At 38.7% G+C, this 19,013-nt stretch overlaps 1 protein-coding gene across 1 annotated transcript; it reads left to right on the top strand.

Moving 5' to 3' along the window:
- Nucleotides 1-10,790: 10,790 nt before the first annotated feature.
- Nucleotides 10,791-17,053, top strand: LOC139135613 (uncharacterized). The gene is made up of 2 exons (XM_070703096.1): nucleotides 10,791-11,078; nucleotides 14,588-17,053. The coding sequence occupies exon 2, from the start codon at nucleotides 14,605-14,607 to the stop codon at nucleotides 15,970-15,972; it is 1,368 nt and encodes a 455-aa protein (XP_070559197.1). The 5' UTR covers nucleotides 10,791-11,078; nucleotides 14,588-14,604; the 3' UTR covers nucleotides 15,973-17,053.
- Nucleotides 17,054-19,013: the final 1,960 nt, after the last annotated feature.

The raw sequence follows: 19,013 nt of genomic DNA, 5'->3' as shown, positions 1-19,013 counted from the left end.
AAAAAAAAAAAAATCAAGCACACACAAAACAAAATATTGAAATGCTTAAAAACAAAGCCAAAAATAGTAATTTCACTACTACAAAAAAACCAAAGCGAACCACCATCAGGTCTGACTAAAAAAAGAAAGAAAATCACAACTGAAAAGTCGACCGAGATCGCGCTGGCGTTGAGGCTGAAAAGAAACCAAAACGAGGTCAGCTTGTAAAAAAAACCAAAACGAGGTTACAAAAAAAAACAAAAAAAACGAAAACGAGGTTACCAAAAAAAAAAAAAAGTAGAAAAAAGAGAGGCCCGTTCGAGGAAAGAATTTAGAGTGGGACACCCCGCAGAAAAAGCCTAAAATGTAAATTGGATAATTCTCAATCTGATTATTAGAGTTTAGTGCCAGAGGCTTTTGGATCATCACACTCGGATGTTGGACAAGATATTTTGGGTATTTCATCGATAACTCTCAGCTTCTAGTCTTCAATATCATCCCATGGACGTCCAAGTAACCGACACGTCCCATTCTATATTAAACAATTACAAGTAGACAAAAACATTCGTGGTGGTTCGTCGGCTGCCAGCGGTCCCCTCGCTCATGGCGAGCCTCAATGTACCGCTTTGAGATGGTAAGCTAGCGGCCGGCGGTCCCGTCGCTAGTACAGTACACGCCGCGCCGGCGACCAGCGATCCCCTCGCTGTACAGTGTAGGGCCGCCTCTCCCAAACCATAGACAGTCTGTGCCAAAGCCATGGAGTCCTACCCCAATAAAACGATGGCTAGCCGCTAGCCCACAGTTACGTGTGTGATTCAATACGTAGCGGCCGCCGTGTGGGTATGCATAGTTGCATAGTAAAATTGCATACCACGCGGCGGCCGCTCTGTGTCGAACCACACGTACATGCACGGATGTAAAAACATCCATGGTACATGTAACCGTGGGTTTAGCCTCTAAACGGTGTGTGGCAAAGGAAAAAATACTCAGGCTAAAACACTCCGTTTAGATTCGAGGCAACGTTTTCAGTAGTACCACAGTCGTTTGGAGAGCTATTCAGCGCTGGGACTATTCGCCCCATAGACGAGTATATAGAAGCGAGAAATACGCTTCTGTATACTCGTCTATGGGGCAAATAGTCCCAGCGCTGAATAGCTCTCCAAACGACTGTGGTAGTACATGTAGAACGCGAACGCGCCCGACTTGACAAACACTGATCAAGCAGCCGCTATTTCTCTGTATACTGATTGATGTAGCTCTGGGTGTCAGGGCTGTGAGTTACCGGCGTTACACGGCCAGACCGTATAACGCCGGTAACTCACCGCCCTGGCGCCCAGAGCTATGTATAAGCTACTGCACAAATATCGTAGCTCCATATATTGGACTGTGTTGAAATAAAGCTTTCTGCAATGGGGATCGACATGTGTATGTGCCGGTCTAGCCCTGCGAGTATATAACGAGAGTGTCTGGCGTTGCGAAGGCCGGACACTCTCGCCATACTCGTTGGGCTTGTGCCTGTCCTGAGGGATCGTGGTTGCATCATAGTGCGTGTTTATAGTTGCGTCGCTCGTCTTGTCGAACACGGAAAACGATGGACGTTCTCTCAACATGCCGGCCGCTATGTATCGAACCACACGTAACCGTGTAGAAATCATATAACGGCGATGACAGAGCGGCTCGGTGCAAGGCCTGCATGTGAGCCCCCTGCCGTATCGCACCTAAGGCATCCATATGTTCGCAGTGTTGCTATGAAGGGACATGGGTTGTACGTCTCGCTCGTGATCTGAACTGTGGACTGTCTCAAATTGGCTCAGTTAACTTGACTCTCTGGAACTATTTAAATAATAATACATGAGAGCGAGGGCAATATCACGATTTATTGCCTGCCCAAGGGATGGTGGTCATGATCGAAATACTGATGATGCCCTCGCCTACGGCTCGGGCATCATCAGTATTTCGATCATGACCACCAGCCCGAGGGCAGGCAAAAAATCGTGATATTGCCCAAGCTCTCATGTGTTATTATTTTTATTACACCGAACAAGCAAACATGCAAAGGAACATGAACACAAAGACTTCTTCGAGTAGGCCTACAGTTCGCCTTCAGAGTCCGGACCTCAGCGTAAAATGTTGTCAGTGCCGAGTCTAGGGTTGCCGCTAAAGTTTGCCAATCTCCCCGGTGGCGTATCCAAATTTGTTGCTTGCATAGTCGCTGAATACAGAAATTGCATTCCTTGTTGCCATTTTCGTTTGCTGTTTACTTGCATCAAAATATCGTCTAACTGTGCCGGTGACAGCTCTGCATGACGTTTCGCAGCCATAAGTTGCCAACTGCAAAGTACAACAAGCGAACGACGATTTGTTTTGCGCAGAAAGGATGCGCAGTAAGTAAAATGACGTCATCCATGTAATATCAAATGCAGAGGGCATCATCAAGTTCGCAGAGGGCATCATCACGTTCTTTTACATGTCACGTGAGTCGTGTTTAACCAATGGCAGTGCACGCTGAATGAGTGAGGTGTAATAATCACTGTTAACCTGTACGTTCTTTAGGTGATATTGCACTTCACTTCATCAAGTACGGTTTCAAGTAGCTCTGCTTGGCTGGGCCCAGCCAAACAGAGCTAGGATTCAAGTTGTCAAAGTTATCACTGAAATGCTCAATTAATATTTCGTCAAACATTTGAGTATGTGGTGATCGAATTCCCGGCTGTTTGGGATTCATCGATCGAAGGAAACGTGAACCATGAGTTTTTTGAATAAATTAATTGTAATTTCGCGCGTTTGGGTTTTTTTCAGTGGCGAGTGCTCGTTTGTTTTTTGTTTGTTTCGGTTTTTTTCTTTTTTTTCCGTTTTTTCTTTTTTTTTTTTTTGCTGTGGCGAGTGCTCATTTGTTTTTTCGTTCCACAGGCCCACGCGTTTTTTTGTATTTGCTGTGTCCATGACATTTTTTATTTTTTTATTTTTATTTTATTTTATTTATTTATTTTTTTAGTAGATGATGTCCACTTTTGTCTAGAGCCATCACTGCCGAATTTTTTCTGTGATTTTCTCTCTTTACTGTTAAAGCGGATGGTGGTTCATATTATAGTTTTGATTATCTACAATACGCTTTTTATGAGACGTACTGCTTTTTAATTTTCTTAAGTACATAAATAATTTTATGTATGCATGGCTTTTTTTTCTGATTCTTTTATAATGATTTTCTGTATGTGGTTCACATTTAATTTTTTGTAATATTTTTTTTCCCGAGTGGTAGTAGTGGTTTTTTAGTGACTTTCCTGTGATTTTTGTGTACGTACCACTGTAAACATCTTATACTTTTTTCGTAAAATCAGCACTAATTGCACCTTTTACGCGAACTATTATACGTGTGTGTATGTCGATAGGTATGGATGTATGACTTTTTCAAATCGTTGAAAATTGTTTATTTCCTAATTACGCTTTAAAGAATATTCTCAAGTTAAAATGAAGTATTAAATGACATTTCCATCTTTTGGTTTTTAATTTTACTTTTCTTACTTATTTCCTTCCGTAATGACACCTAATTTTTATTTCAATCGAGAAAGACAGTTTATTTTTGCGCTGAATCGATAAATATTTTTGAAACATTTGGTGCGCCGTACAATAGCGATGAACACGAACACTGTTCTTGTTGATACGGCTTCCCATAATTCCTTGCCAGCGCAGGGTACTAAGAGATATGAGAGGAGTCCAGTAGCGTATGATACCATTGCTACCGTCAACTTTGGTTCAGGCTTGTCTAGCAAATAAACTGCAAGGTGGACATGGGGCACGCAAAATTTATGATGGTTCTATCGCACCGTTTGCATGAATTGCTTCAACCCCGCATGGATTTCGATATTATCTGAACGAAAAGCGTGTGGAAAAAGTAGTTATAGGTGCCAAAATAAACTTTCTTTTGTACTTACCTATGTTTGTCCGTCAGCAAGTAAATCAAATTCAATCTAACCCGATTCTACGGCGATGCGCTGTCGCAGAGGGCGCACACGTCTCCAGTTTCCACGCTCTAGTGAAACCAAGTTATCCCTAATGGGATCAAACCTCCGGATTTGAATTTGATTTATCTTCTTAGCTAAAGACAGTGTATCTTATGTAATGGACAAAAAGCAAAGTCGGCGATTTTGTACAAAGTTTGTGAGTTTAGACCTGATGAAAACTTAAGGTAAATGATACACTGACATCTTTTCTTGTCAATAGCATTGCGGTAAAATGTATTATCTGTTTCAAAAAATAAAACACGGGCGTTGTGGGGTCAGATCTTGTTCAGTCTAACCAGTTTAACGCGCATGTATTCTTACCTTTTTTGTTTATTACGCCTCTGGTTAAATATTATTCTCCAACCTGATTACATGGGTTATTTATGATAACTTGTAAAAAACACGTGTCCGCTGTGTTGTAAATTCACCAAGGATAATAATGTCAAACAGTTTTTATTACTTCGCTTTTCGATACCATGGCTGATAAAAATCTGGACAGAGGTGGAATGTCGCTCGGTTGAACAACGCGGGAACTGAAGTAGTTCAGAAATTCGACTTTACCCTTCTAGAGACGCTAGGTGGCCGTCGGTACAACAGCGTAGGCTTCAACCGGTCAATGAATAGCTGCAGTGGCCACTATATGCTGGTGAAATTCCCTATATCAGTTAGTCTAGATTTAGGGACTGGACAAATATACATTTGGAAGGCCTGGTGTTATAGGTTGTAAATGTTTGCACATACATATTTTACCATAAGAGAACAAGATGTAGCCGATAATGGTCCAAATAAGTTACTTAAATATATATATATATATATATATATATATATATATATATATATATATATATATATATATATATATATATATATATATATATATATATATATTTATATATATATATATATAGAGAGAGAGAGAGAGAGAGAGAGAGAGAGAGAGAGAGAGAGAGGCATGACACTTGAGTAATATTCACACATGAGAACGAGGGCAATATCACGATTTATTGCCTGTCCAAGGGATAGTGGTCATGATCGAAATATTGATGTTGTTCGAGCCGTAGGCGAGGGCATCATCAATATTTCGATCATGACCACCAGCCCGAGGGCAGGCAAAAAATCGTGATATTGCCCTAGCTCTCATGTGTTATTATTTTTATTACACCGAACAAGCAAACATGCAAAGACACAAAAACACAAAGACTTCTTCGAGTACAGTTCGCCTTTACGGTCCGGACCTCAGCGTAAGTTGTCAGTGCCGAGTCCAGGGTTGCCGCTGAAAGTTTGCCGATCTCCCCGGTGGCGTATCCAAATTTGTCGCTTGCATAGTCGCTGAACACAGAAATTGCATTCCTTGTTGCTATTTTCGTTCGTTTGCTCTTTACTTGCATCAAAATATCGTCTAACTGTGCCGGTGACAGCTCAGCATGATGTTTCGCAGCGACAGTAGCAAGTACAAGCGAACGACAATTTGTTTTGCGCAGAAAGGACGCGCAGTAAGTAAAATGACATCATCCATGTAATATCAAATGCAGAGGGCATCATCAAGTTCGCAGAGGGCATCATCACTTTCGCATAGGGCATCATCACGTTCTTTTACATGTCACGTGAGTCGTGTTTAACCAATGGTAGTGCACGCTGAATGAGTGAGGTGTAATAAATTATTACTTTGTACTTGAAGTAATTTGTGATGTTGTATATAACGCTCGAGCTCTGCTTTTGGCATCGAGCACTGTAATTTCTCACGAAAACATAATGTGCACTGCTATATCTGTTTGTGAGTGCGAGTGTGTGTGTGTTCTTGACAAGAGTAGGATGACAATTTCTCCTCTAAATCTAACTGTATCTGTATATGTATATGTGTTTTACAACTGATATGTTTACTTTATTTATTGGCAGTCGTTATAAGAAGTGCATGATTTTATTATTTCACCAGAAATGTTGAATTCATTGTACACATGACAGTATATCGGCAAACAATGAACATTTTTCATGTGCAAAGCTGGCTATAGCTGTACATTTATAGATTTTAGACATTTGATATTAATGTAATTGCCAAGAATAGGAGGTTACAAGTGTACATGTGTGCACGAAGTTTGAATTTTTAATTTCATCAGAACGTTGATTCACAATACAATGGAGTCTATGAGTGAACTATAAACATTTTACAATATAAAACTATCTGCATCTGTGCATTTGTAAGATGTTTGACAATTGATAAAAATGTATTTTATTAGAATAGGGCCGGTGATTGATAATGCAGATATGAACAAACATGATAACGTACTTTCACCCGAAAACACCAATTTACTTTACGTAGCAGTCTAGTCGTACATTTTCCCTTGCAGAGCATGCTATATCTGTACATTTATATGTACATATTGTGAAACATTGATTTTGAGACTGTCATTAGTTTCTTGCAAAATCAAAATATCGCCTCTGTACAACTACAAGCCAAAGTAAACATGATCATGAAGGTAAACGTTACAGCTATTATCCCTTTTGATTTTGAATTACCAAGTGTACTTCCAGTAGTTGATATAATTATTTATTACGAAATGTTGCCTCTTTTTCATCATATTAATTGAATTCTTGCATAGAAGTCTTAATTTATCAAGTTTAAAAATTATTCGTTGAAAGGTCAAAGGTCAAATGAGAAAATTATATATAAATTAAAATATTATTGATGTGCTGTGACACGCAGGGGAGGGTCACTTTTTTTCAGAGTGAAAATTCGGAATGGACTATTTTTCTTCAAATACTTTGGAAGGTCACTTTTTTCCGTGCAGCGTCATTTTAAAAAACACAGCGCCCCCCCCCCCCCACATAATTTCTCTCGGATTCCTTAATTACAAAGCATCGCTGTCAATCTATAGGTTGCCTGCAATGAAGGTTCCCGCACACGTGCCAAAAAACCAAACCGAATTATGTCTATCTAACGACGTTTTAGATGTATTTTTTAACCGATGGAGATGCTTATTGCGATTTAAGCTTGTCAAGTTTGACGACAGTTTCATCGAGATGGTGGGAACGATGAGTTTACCAAGTTCATTCTCGTGAAAATCAAATCTGGTCGTTGGCGAATCCCATGGTTGTCTCTTTGGTCTTCGGGAAGTCAAAGGTCTAGTGGATCCTCCAATATCCAAACATTGTGTCATCTAATTCTCCAAAGTTTTCCGTTTTTGTCTCAAACATTTGTGTTTGATTAGCAGCTTCATGAAGCTTTCTTTTGAAGTGATCTATATTTAGTCTGATTTATAGCTTTGCAAACAAAGTACGAACCCAGCAAGTTAAGGTCGCTGATGTGTCTGTGTCCCTTTAAAAACGCCTATGACGTCACATCTACATGTCATACACGAGGCACGAGATCCTTTGACATTATCACCAGTGACACGTGCCAGTTCAACGTTCTCATGTTCAACTTTGGCCTAATCCCGCTGAAAAACTCCGGCGTCATTCGTCCTGGTACAAACTTAAGCTCCTGGACTTTACCAGTAATATAAATGAAACTGTAAATGCTAGGGTGTAACAGAACAGCAATGTTTTCAGTAATAAAGCCCCCCCCCCCCCTAAGTGATTTGACCACTTGGGCTGTTTCTCAGCCTAGCTACTGAGCAGTAAACTTCCCTACATCTTACAGGTACATAAAGCAATCAGTGTCTTGTACCTAAATTTCACTTCTCATTAAAATTTTCCCACCTCAGGGGTAATAGTGATTAATTAATTAAAGCGAAGTTACAATTTCCGGGAAAATTCGCAAGTTGATGTTTCAATACAAACTGTATGTTGATAATCGGGTGTGATTAATTACGAAGTACGCAATCACGCGGGAAAATAGGCGCTTTGCAAATCACCGAGCATTAGTCTGAGAAAGGCAAATAATCATAAATACGAATTCCTGTTGAACATAGCAAAGTCAACAGTTCCTATACAGAAGAGGCTAAACGCCAGGTGTCGTCTGTGAGCGACTAGTTGGAAACCTTTTGAAAAACAGCAAACAAGTTCTATTTTATTGGCTACAGCAATTATATTTAGGGGCCCAAGCCGACCGGCTGGGCCCCTATTGGTTTTATAGGAATTCAACTTTCTTCTTCTTCTTCTACTTCTTCTTCTTCTTCCGCTCTTTTTTTGTCGACCTAGAACTCAAACACCGCTTACCGCAAACTTCTGAAACTTGCAGGGCTAATAGGTACCTATGAGATCTCGTGCACCTGGGTATACAAATTTCGATTGGTCACGTGACCTGGCGGCCATATTGGATTTTCGAAAAATACCGATTTAATTTTAAAAATCTTCTTCTCCAGAACCAACATACAGATTTAGCTGAAATTTTACTCATGTCATCCTTAGAGTGATCTCTTTCAAGTTTGCGAAAGACGTTTGGATCGGTCACGTGATTTGGCCGCCATCTTGGATTTTACGAAAATCGCAATTTAATCATTAAAAATCTTCTTCTCCAGAACCAAAACACCGATTTAACTGAAATTTTGCTCATGTCGTCCTTAGAGTGATCTCTTTCAAGTTTGCGAAAGACGTTTGGATCGGTCACATGATTTGGCCGCCATCTTGGATTTTATGAAAATCGCAATTTAATCATTAAAAATCTTCTTCTCCAGAACAAACACACCGATTTAACTGAAATTTTACTCATGTCGTCCTTAGAGTGATCTGTTTCAAGTTTGCGAAAGACATTTGGATTGGTCACATGATTTGGCCGCCATCTTGGATTTTAGGAAAATCCCAATTTAATCATTAAAAATCTTCTTCTCCAGAACAAACACACCGATTTAACTGAAATTTTACTCATGTCATCCTTAGAGTGATCTCTTTTAAGTTTGTGAAAGACATTTGGATCAGTCACATGATTTGGCCGCCACATTGGATTTTCGAAAAATCGCAATTTAATCATTCAAAAACTTCTTCTCCAGAACTAACACCAAAATTTTTTCGCAAACTTTATAGGCCACACTACTAGATGCTATATAATACATTTCAAGGAAATTAACCAGGCAGTTTTAGAGAAGAACATTTTTAAAGTATTATTTTTCTGATTTTTCAATGACCTTTGACCTCCCCTATACCTCTGCAGCTAAGCTATACAAATGGCTTATTCTGGCCTATGTAAGAGTCATATCGAATTCTGGGCAATCTAATAGAGCAAGAGGTCAGATTTTTGGCATATAGGGATAACTACGAAAAACAATTTTTAAAAAAAAATGTCACATGACTTCGATGACTTTTGACCTCAAATATACATATACGTCCATAACTTAGGAACCACAAGTGCTACATCCTTCATATTTGGTAGGATGGGAGACCTTATGGTGCCATATCCAGTACCTCATTAAATATGCACATATCTAATTCTGGGCAAACCAATAGAGCTAGAGGTCTGATTTTTGGTATATAGGCATAACTTAGCAATACAATTTTTTTGACAAATTGTCATGTGACCTCAATGACCTTTGACCTTAAATATACGTATATGTTCATAACTAAGTAACCACAAGTGCTACACCCTTCATATTTTGTATGATGGCAGACCTTATGGTGCCATATCCGGTACCTCATTAAATATGCACATATCTAATTCTGGGCAAGCCAATAGAGCTAGAGGTCTGATTTTTGGTAAATAGGCATAACTTAGCAATACAATTTTTTTGACAAAATGTCACGTGACCTTCATGACCTTTGACCTTGAATATATGTATATGTCCATAACTCAGTAACCACAAGTGCTACACCCTTGATATTTGGTATGATGGGAGACCTTATGACACCACATCCTGTACCTCATTAATTATGCGCATATCTAATTCTGAGCCAGCCAATAGAGCTAGAGGTCTGATTTTTGGTATATAGGGATAACTTAGCAATACCTTTTTTTTGACAAAATGTCACGTGACCTCGATGACCTTTGACCTTGAATATACGTATATGTCAATAACTCAGTAACCACAAGTGCTACACCCTTCATATTTGGTATGATGGGAGACCTTACGACACCACATCCTGTACCTCATTAATTATGCGCATATCTAATTCTGAGCCAGCCAATAGAGCTAGAGGTCTGATTTTTGGTATATAGGGATAACTTAGCATTACAATTTTTTTGACAAAATGTCACGTGACCTCGATGACCTTTGCCCTTAAATATGAGTATATGTCCATAACTCAGTAACCACAAGTGCTACACCCTTCATATTTGACCGCCATATTGGATTTTACGTAAAACATGCAATTCCCACTGACACGTACAGTAACTATGAGATGATGTTCAAAATCATACTTTTCCAAGATCGAATTTTGCACAAAATATCATTAGTGCAAGATCTTTCAACCATGTTATCCGCTTGGGCCCCGCCAACGCTGCTTGCAGCTTTAATATTTTCCATTTTTTATATGTCCTTATCGTTTCGTTCTTTCCCTCCCTCTCTTTTCGGGAATTAAAAACTGTTCCCAGTGGCACTTACTTGCACACTTTGGTTTAGAAATGAATACATGATTATGCAATCCATTGTATAAGACGTTTTATCAAATATTAGTTTCATTAAATCATCTTGCTTGCGAAGTGCTTTTAGTTTCACTCCCATACTTCCTTCTCCTGTGAGTAACTCCGATGTAAGGTATAGTTTCACTTTGCTGTGTCACCCCAGGTGGACCATAGACAGTATCTCGGTTCTGTTGTGTACGTGGGCAGACTAAATGTGATTAAACATTATTGGTTTCCCGCCACATTGACATGTGGACGCCATGCCATAATTTCCGGTCGTGGCGAGCAAAGGGTATAATCCCCGATTTAATAGTTAACCCGGAGCCTCGCCCTTCAGATCATAAAACATGGTGGTGTCAGTGAGGTATCTCTCTGTGTATGTGTGTCGTTGATCCTGGGAAGTTCTGTTCAAGGCTTTGTTTTCGTCAGAACACCAGAGACTGCAGGAGTAGAGTGGTCAGCCTACACGAACTTGTGATTATGAGTAACCTTCACGTTCGGGAACGGCAGCGGCATTAAATGAATGTGTACTTGTACGTCAGTCTTCCATTGGCCTTCGTTGCGTTAGTGGCGAACAGTCACAGAGACAAACACGAATTACATACTAGGTAAAGTAACCTACAAACCTGTATCGACTCTATACTTACTCTATTTTCTACCGAATTTCAAAGAAGATACTTCAGCGTCACGCTGGCGTGACGCCGATATCTTACATTAAAGTGATTACACAGACGACACAATGGTACGTACTCTTTAGGTACAGTGCCATACATAGGCAGAAGTCCAGCCTTTACAGTTGAGGCAAAGACACTCCAAAATGGAGTGGCCATGGTAATTGCCACGGAGAGCGGTTAAACAGGAAAGTTGGTAGATGATAAGGAGAGATATGTAGCTCACTTCAATTTGAGGATGTTGTTGATGTTTGTAAGTTGATAAGCATCAGTTATCTATGGTAAGAATTGATAAGCATTGCTCTCAATCAACGTTAGTCAAGTGTGTAGACATACAGCAGTTTTTGACGAAACTAGTGTGACGCCTTGAGATTGAAACTCGTGGGGAATGGAACACATTATACTTTCCTATGAACGTGTGCCATTTCCATACAAAAAAACAGAACGAAGGAAAATTGTCAAGGGTTTCAGTACGGTAAACCTTGGTTTCGGTATGGTTGTCTGTCCACTCTGTCCACACAATCTTACCCAGAGGTCAAAGAGCTTCCAAGAGAGATACCGAGGTTACAAACATCAATTAATCATTGATAAGGATTCAAATCGCCTACTTGACATGTGCTGAGTGCTAGTGAAAAAAATATTTACGTAAAGGCCTATGTATGTATGTATGTATGTATGTATGTATGTATGTATGTATGTATGTATGTATGTATGTATGTATGTATGTATGTATGTATGTATGTATGTATGTATGTATGTGTGTGTGTGTGTGTGTGTGTGTGTGTATGTATGTATGTATGCATGCATGCATGTATGTATGTATGTATGTATGTATGAATGTATCTATCTATCTATCTATCTGTCTGTCTATCTATCTGTCTCTCTATCTCTGTATGTATCCATGTATGTATCTATGTATCTATGTATGTACGTATGCATGCATGCATGCATACATTATGTATATATGTGCATGTATGTATATATCTACTTGTGTATCTATGTATGTATCTATGTATGTGTGTGTTTGAATATATTGTGTATATATGCCTTATGCATGTCGTCCATGAGATATTTATTTATTTAATTATTTATCTATTTATTATTTATTTACTTTTGTAAAGCTAAAGGCAATTTACAGGCACATAAAACACCAAATCCGAGCAAAGTGACAAAAAGTAACAACAAGGTCAAAAAAGTAACGATATTCACATAAAAAGGAAAAGAAACACACAGAACAGAAAAAGTTAAAAGCAAGCTTTAAAGGGTAGTCTACGAAAGCTAGAAGCTTAACTAGACAAATTAAGGATATCTTAAAAACAGTTGCACCAATTACCTTCAAATTTTGTATGACGATGTTTATGTATTTGTCGGCTGCACATTTATTTTCAGTTGTTGTGTAAGCACTGAAAATATGCAAATTAAACCTTTTTCTCCAAAATCACCTATCATATATCAGTAGAATTTGGTAAACAGGTCGCTAGGGATGGCCACACTCAACGTTCTTCAAAATGGCATGAATTTGAATGTACAAATTTTGGGATTTTTCTGTTATTTATCTAAATAAACATCAAAAGCTTTCTTGTCTGAAGCCACATATCCGATAGATTTGAAATTTGTTTTTAAGATCCTTCATGTAACTTTTTTCAAATGAGGATGAAATTTGCACACGTAAATTGTTTATATGTAATATATATATATATATATATATATATATATATATATATATGCGTGTGTGTGTGTGTGTGTGTGTGTGTGTGTGTTATATGTTATATATTACACACATATATGTATATATGCATATATGTGGTATAAGTGTGTAATATATATAACATATATCATATATACACATATATATATATATATATATATATATATATATATATATATATATATATATATATATATGCTTATGGAAAAAACGTTTTCCTCAAAAAGCGTGTGCCCAATATATTTTAAATCTGATAAGTAGATTCCTGAATTTAACTCCATTGATATTTGTCTAAATAACGATTAAATATGTCTACGTATATTTAGGGGCCAATATGCCCCGGCCATATTTGGTAAAGCTCTGTAGAGCGAGTTACTAATTGTGATGCGAATCTTCCTAGACTAACCATTCCCGAGTATCAATCGTGAAATTGATAAGCCCGGCGTTTTTGAAAATTGCTATGTGTTGTTGATCGGCAATGCCTAGGCACACAATGAGACGATTACGGTATATAATAGCGTCAATCTCATTTCTTTACATCCCTCCACATTTCTCCCATCTTTGATGGATAACGTCGCTTTCTTTCAGTATGTTATTGTTTGCTCTGTAGAATTGAAGAAGTCAATTACATTGATCTGCATGTTCAAATATTCTGAGAGGGTGATCAACCATGTATGCAAATCGACCCCGCCTAAAAACGGAACTTAACAAAGAGAGAGGCAGTATCAGTTCTGAAGCCAATCAGCATTCATTTGTTGCTTCGAACGACTCTGTCTATTACAGCCGCTCTAGAAAATTACAGCCATTCTCACAAATTACAGCCTTTCAAGTTTGTGTAAGCCCTAACATGACTAAGACGACATTCCTTAAAGCCCCAATAGCTACGAACTTTATGCATTATATTCATGATCTTATTTTCAAACTAAAGTTGCTTCGTCTAACTGAAGGACAATTTACAGAAATATCATTGCTCGCTGATTTGGACCATGCCTACGCGTTTTAACAGGTGAAATAATAAACGAGGGAAAAGGACGAAAAATGCAATATTTTATGCACATACATATCGTAATCATAGAGCAACCAAGCATGATGCCATTTACTTGAGCGCACGACACACGATGGCCAACATTTTGTTGTTGTAATCTTTATTTTGTCTGTCACATGATTAATTTTTGAAAATGGCGGGAAATCTCAAATGATGTTGAAAAGTTTAAATTTAAATGCCACCATCCACGCTTATGACAATGTTATACACTTTTCAGTCTTGAATGTGTCTTATTCAAAGAAAACTCTTGGAAAACAGGATATTTTGAGATCGGTTTATTATACATTCGCAGCTATTGGGGCTTTAAATTTAATTTTGGATTTAATGCGGTATCGTAGGCCTATTTGTAAACACGAAAAAGCAAAATGGAACAGCAACTTTGGTTCATGTAATTTTCCTTCAAACCGATATGCTGTTGTCCCGTTTCCATCTCATCCCAAATACATCTTTTTTACAGTCAAGATTTTTTTGACATGGTTGGTCCTTTTCTGTCTTTTCTGTCTTCTCTACCCTGTCACTCTCGATGTGTCTGTCTGTCCGTCTGTCTGTCTGTCTCTGTCTTTGTCTACCTCTCTGTCTCTCTCTGTCTCTCTCTGTCTCTCTGTCTCTCTCTCTCTCTCTCTCTCTCTCTCTCTCTCTCTCTCTCTCTTTCTCTTTCTCTGTCTCTGTCTCTCGTGATTTGTTCGATTTCAGGCTTCGTGGATTTAGAGATGAGACGATACTTCTATCGTTATGTGAAGAAGAAGATCATTTACCCCGGCATTAGTGTATGTTTGTTCGCGATTTGGTTCTGTTTCTACCATTTGCACACCATCGATCAGCAGCAAACTGGACCGTCCGTACTCGTCCCACCAATGAAGTCTTCCCGCGATCAGAATCGTAGAATATGCATAGACGACAAGGGTGAACTCGTCCAGGATTCCCGCTTTACACGATCTCGCTTTGGTACTGGCCGTGCATCAAGACGACGCTTTTCAAGCAGAAAATCATCTGACGACCACTGTGAAGACAATATCACCCGACCTCACAAACTTTTTGCTCCTCTACACAATGTTTATAATTTCACAGCCATTGAACAGGTGCCGAGGAAAATCGTAATGCAATATGACAATTTTACATTATCTCCTCCTCACTTACCGACTATTGAAGATCGTTTGGCTTTCTGCGCAGGCCAAGGCAGCCTCGATTTGGTTGGCCGCAGCAACCAACATCTCCTTGTTGGGAAAGTGAATATCGTGCGTAACGGTACTTTTGAATTGCCCTACGACTGTGGATATATGAATGATATGGAGGTTTTATGTGAGCAGCGTAAGTCTGACGTACATGTGCATGCCTTAAGTCCGTTGATCGTGCCACAGGCGTTTGTTTACCAACACTTTATAGATGGTACAATGCCGAAACTGATACAGTCGTTGGACGTGCTGAAAATACCAGAGGTCAAATTACTCCTGGAAAAGCCGCAAAACGAAATCATTTATGAAATGCTAGAAAAATTGAACATTTCAACAGAAAAAGTACTATGGTACGAACCTAAAAAAATTTATTCGGCTGATTACCTGGTCATGGCTTGTCACGCGCCTCCTTTACATCCCGTTCTGTGGAGGAAAATGCGAACTGTCTTCGGCGTGCGCTCAGCTGCCAATCCCGTTGGGGCAGGTCGTGTGGTACTATTTACGAGAAGAAAGGGGGCAAACAACTTAGGAAGGAGGATGATTAATTTAGATGACGTCATCGAGGCTTTAACTTCTCGTTACGCAGAACGGTTTGTCGTACTCGACGGTGGTTTCCATAAGATCGGCGAAGCTGTTACGTTCTTCAGAAACGTTAGTACTATAGTAGCCGTGCATGGTGGCGCTCTTTACAATTTGGTGTTCGCGACCCCGAAAACAAATGTAGTTGAAATTCTACCATACGGAGGACCGGGCGATCACACCGGTGTCAATATATTCTGGGCTCAATCTGAACTGCTCGGTCTTCCGTACTGGCGATTGTACGAGAAGACCGTTTCCTTCACCAGAGATCTCGTGGTTAATATATCGAAGCTAACGATGGCTTTAGACGCAATAGACAAAACGTGAACTCGAAAACCATGTAGCGAACATTTCGTAAACTTAGCCTTCACTCCAAGCATTCTGTTTACAAAGCTTAGCTACATTTTTCAAGCGTTCATAATTGGTATCATTTCTGAATAGTTTGTAAAGAAATATGAAGGTGTCTTGTGCATGACTTGAAACTATCCTTTTTGCTCAAATACTGAGGCAACAAAGAGGACATTGAACAAAATGCAGATACTTCACAAAATTAAATACGGCATCCATAAAAAGAACTGTACACAATAAATTTGGTTTCATAAATTCTTTATCGCCTATTTTTACCTCTCTTATTTTTACCATTTTTTTAAGAAGTGGAAAGGGCGCACCAAGGGGAGATATATTGGATTTCCGGGGTGTTGGGTTTTTGAACAAAACAAAAATTGTCTGCGAAAGAAGGAAAAGTGCTCCAATAATGGCTTCAGAAAAAATGTTCCAGCAGATTTGCACTGCTTCTGCATATGGTAAAAATAATTTGATGCAGGACTGACGATAGAAACAAATGTTGTCACGGTGACGTAAAAAATTAATGCCACACCGATTCCCTAAACGCCCTCAGATATCAAAGTGTTCTATCCTAAGTAATATTGTGTACAATAACATCTTTCCATTGGACATTAACTATACCTTTTGACAATATATTTAATATTGTTGTTCTGAGAAAACAAATCAACTTTCATCTTCTTCTTCCTATAGTTTGTCGAAATGCAAGGTTTAACTTCGCAAACACATGGCACTGTGTAAATTTTGCAATGTTATCGCTGACAAATAAATTAAGTCTGGACTAAAACCGAGTTGTCAACAATAAATATCGGACATTAAAGGTACACTGTCGCCGTAAATTTGCATATTCCATATTTGGTAAAGGGGCGGGGCTTAGCGTACTACCCCGTAACACCTGTAGCTGTCGGTCCTCTATTATTGATACGTCAAAGGACAAGCAGACGACGCTGCTAAGTATGCCATGGCTGGTCGTGTGGGGCGCCCTTTTTAAAAAGCGGCCACCCGCGTAAAAGCTGTGATTGGTTAATAAAAACAAAGGTGAACGAATACCTTTAAACAGTCAGAATTTGTGTAGATGTGTCAAAGATAGCACATTTCGACATGACTTGGGAAGTAGGACAAGACACTGTAGTTTACAAACAGACAGAAACTAATCGAAACGCGTTAAAACTTTCAGAAAATGAAAATGCTAAACCATTTGTACATGGGAAGCACACATCCAATGTACTAAAATATTTTGAGACAGTCTAAATTGATGAGCCTCATTTCGACGTGCAATAGCTCTCTTTTGTCCGAAGATACAGCTTTTAAAACCATAACGAGATGTCCCTTTTAGTCACAGTCGCGTGTGGTCGTGATACACGGCGGCCGCTGTGTGGTATGGGCACCCTTTTCTAATGCGTACCACACAGCGGCCACCGTGTATCGAACCTCACGTGACTGTAGATCACACATGCTGATGTGTCTGTCTGTGTCTAGTGTCTATGATGTCACTTGTAAATTTTAGACACGAAGCACACGATGCTTTGACGATTTGATCAGTGACATGTACCGTTTCGACGTTCTCCCGGTATAGGCCGAACAAAAAAAATTGTGGTGTTCCGATAACCCGACCTACCCTATTTTTTACCTGCTGACCCTAAACTTTTTAGAGCTACGTAAATACGGAAGTGAAAAAAAGAAAAGCAAAACCTGTAAAATCACGTGTTCGTTACTTGGTATTTTATTTTTGCTTGAACGAAGATGTCTTTTATGTGTTTTTTTTCACTTTGATATGAATGATACATTTTTCTGGAAATGTTGTGGCCAGAGTTTGATCGCCCTGAACACCTAAAAATGCATATTTAAAAATAAAAGTGTTTTGGAAAAAAAAAATCCTGCCGACCTACCTACTCTTTTTTTGAAAACCATTTTATCGTAACAGCTCGAAGTTTTTTTGGCCTAACCTTTAGCCTTTTAATACCCGCTCCGATACAATGGCGCCATCTTTGCAGGGTAGGAGACGTTCCAAAACTGCACGCATTGTCTCCAAACCTGTGGAAACTTAAAATTTTGAGCGATATTAGGGGTAGACCATTTGATATTCGGGGGGGGGGGGACTGGAAGATTGATTGGGAAATATTTTTTCTATTCTTCATTTGTTATTATACTTCAAGTTGACCAATTTGTGCAACTTTTTTTTTTACTTTCCCTCGCAGAGTAATCGATTTTTTCAGGCCTAAGTCATTATGGGGTGTCATATATATATATATATATATATATATATATATATATCTATATATATATATTATATATATATATATATATATATATATATATATATATGCTGCAGATATGTTTTTGATTTTCGAAGTTTCAACGGTTCTGTAATACTTTTACTCAAATTAAGGGCATGGCTATTCATTTGGAATGCAGCTTCTATTTAGAAATTGGTACGTGTATCAACATGCTTTAAAAGACAAGACTCAGTCACTATATAAGCACAATCAGGCATTTGGCTATTTGAAGGCAAATTCTTGTACCCTTGTTTAAATCTTGTCTAATTGCAGTGCAAATGCTGTGCTTCAAGATGCTCGATATTGAAAAAGAGGAGTTCTTGAAACATTCAATATTGGGAATGGGGTGCGGGAACCCCTTCAAAAACCTTTATTTAATTGATAATTGATAAGTCACGCTAAGCATGGCTTTGTAAGAACAACAATCAACATCAAGATATCCGAGGCAGGCTATGTGGACAGACCGATTTCAGTATTTCGGATATTTTTTTTGAGTAAGGAAGAGAAACTGTAGTAGAAACACAGCAAATAAGTAATACTACAAAATGTGTTAAATTGAAAAATTGGGTATAGTAAAAACATGCAACTGGAAAATTATGATTTAAAATCTCAATCATAACAGGTCATTAAGAACTGTTTGAAAATGCAAGTAAATCAGATATTCTTTAAATCAGGCGCCCTAAAGTCGCGTCCAAAATGAAAAGGAAAGACAGAGAGTAACTGTCGGTGAATTATCTTTAACTTCATGTT

Source organism: Ptychodera flava, chromosome 6 (genome assembly GCF_041260155.1).
Source record: "Ptychodera flava strain L36383 chromosome 6, AS_Pfla_20210202, whole genome shotgun sequence".
In the NCBI taxonomy this organism is placed as follows: domain Eukaryota; kingdom Metazoa; phylum Hemichordata; class Enteropneusta; family Ptychoderidae; genus Ptychodera; species Ptychodera flava.
Note: the sequence above shows the minus strand (reverse complement) of the source record. Positions and strands in the feature narration are given on the sequence as shown.

What these genes read in the sequence shown, in the direction of transcription:
- LOC139135613 (XM_070703096.1), top strand. Translation starts at nt 14,605, where the DNA reads ATGAGACGATACTTCTATCGTTATGTGAAGAAGAAGATCATTTACCCC.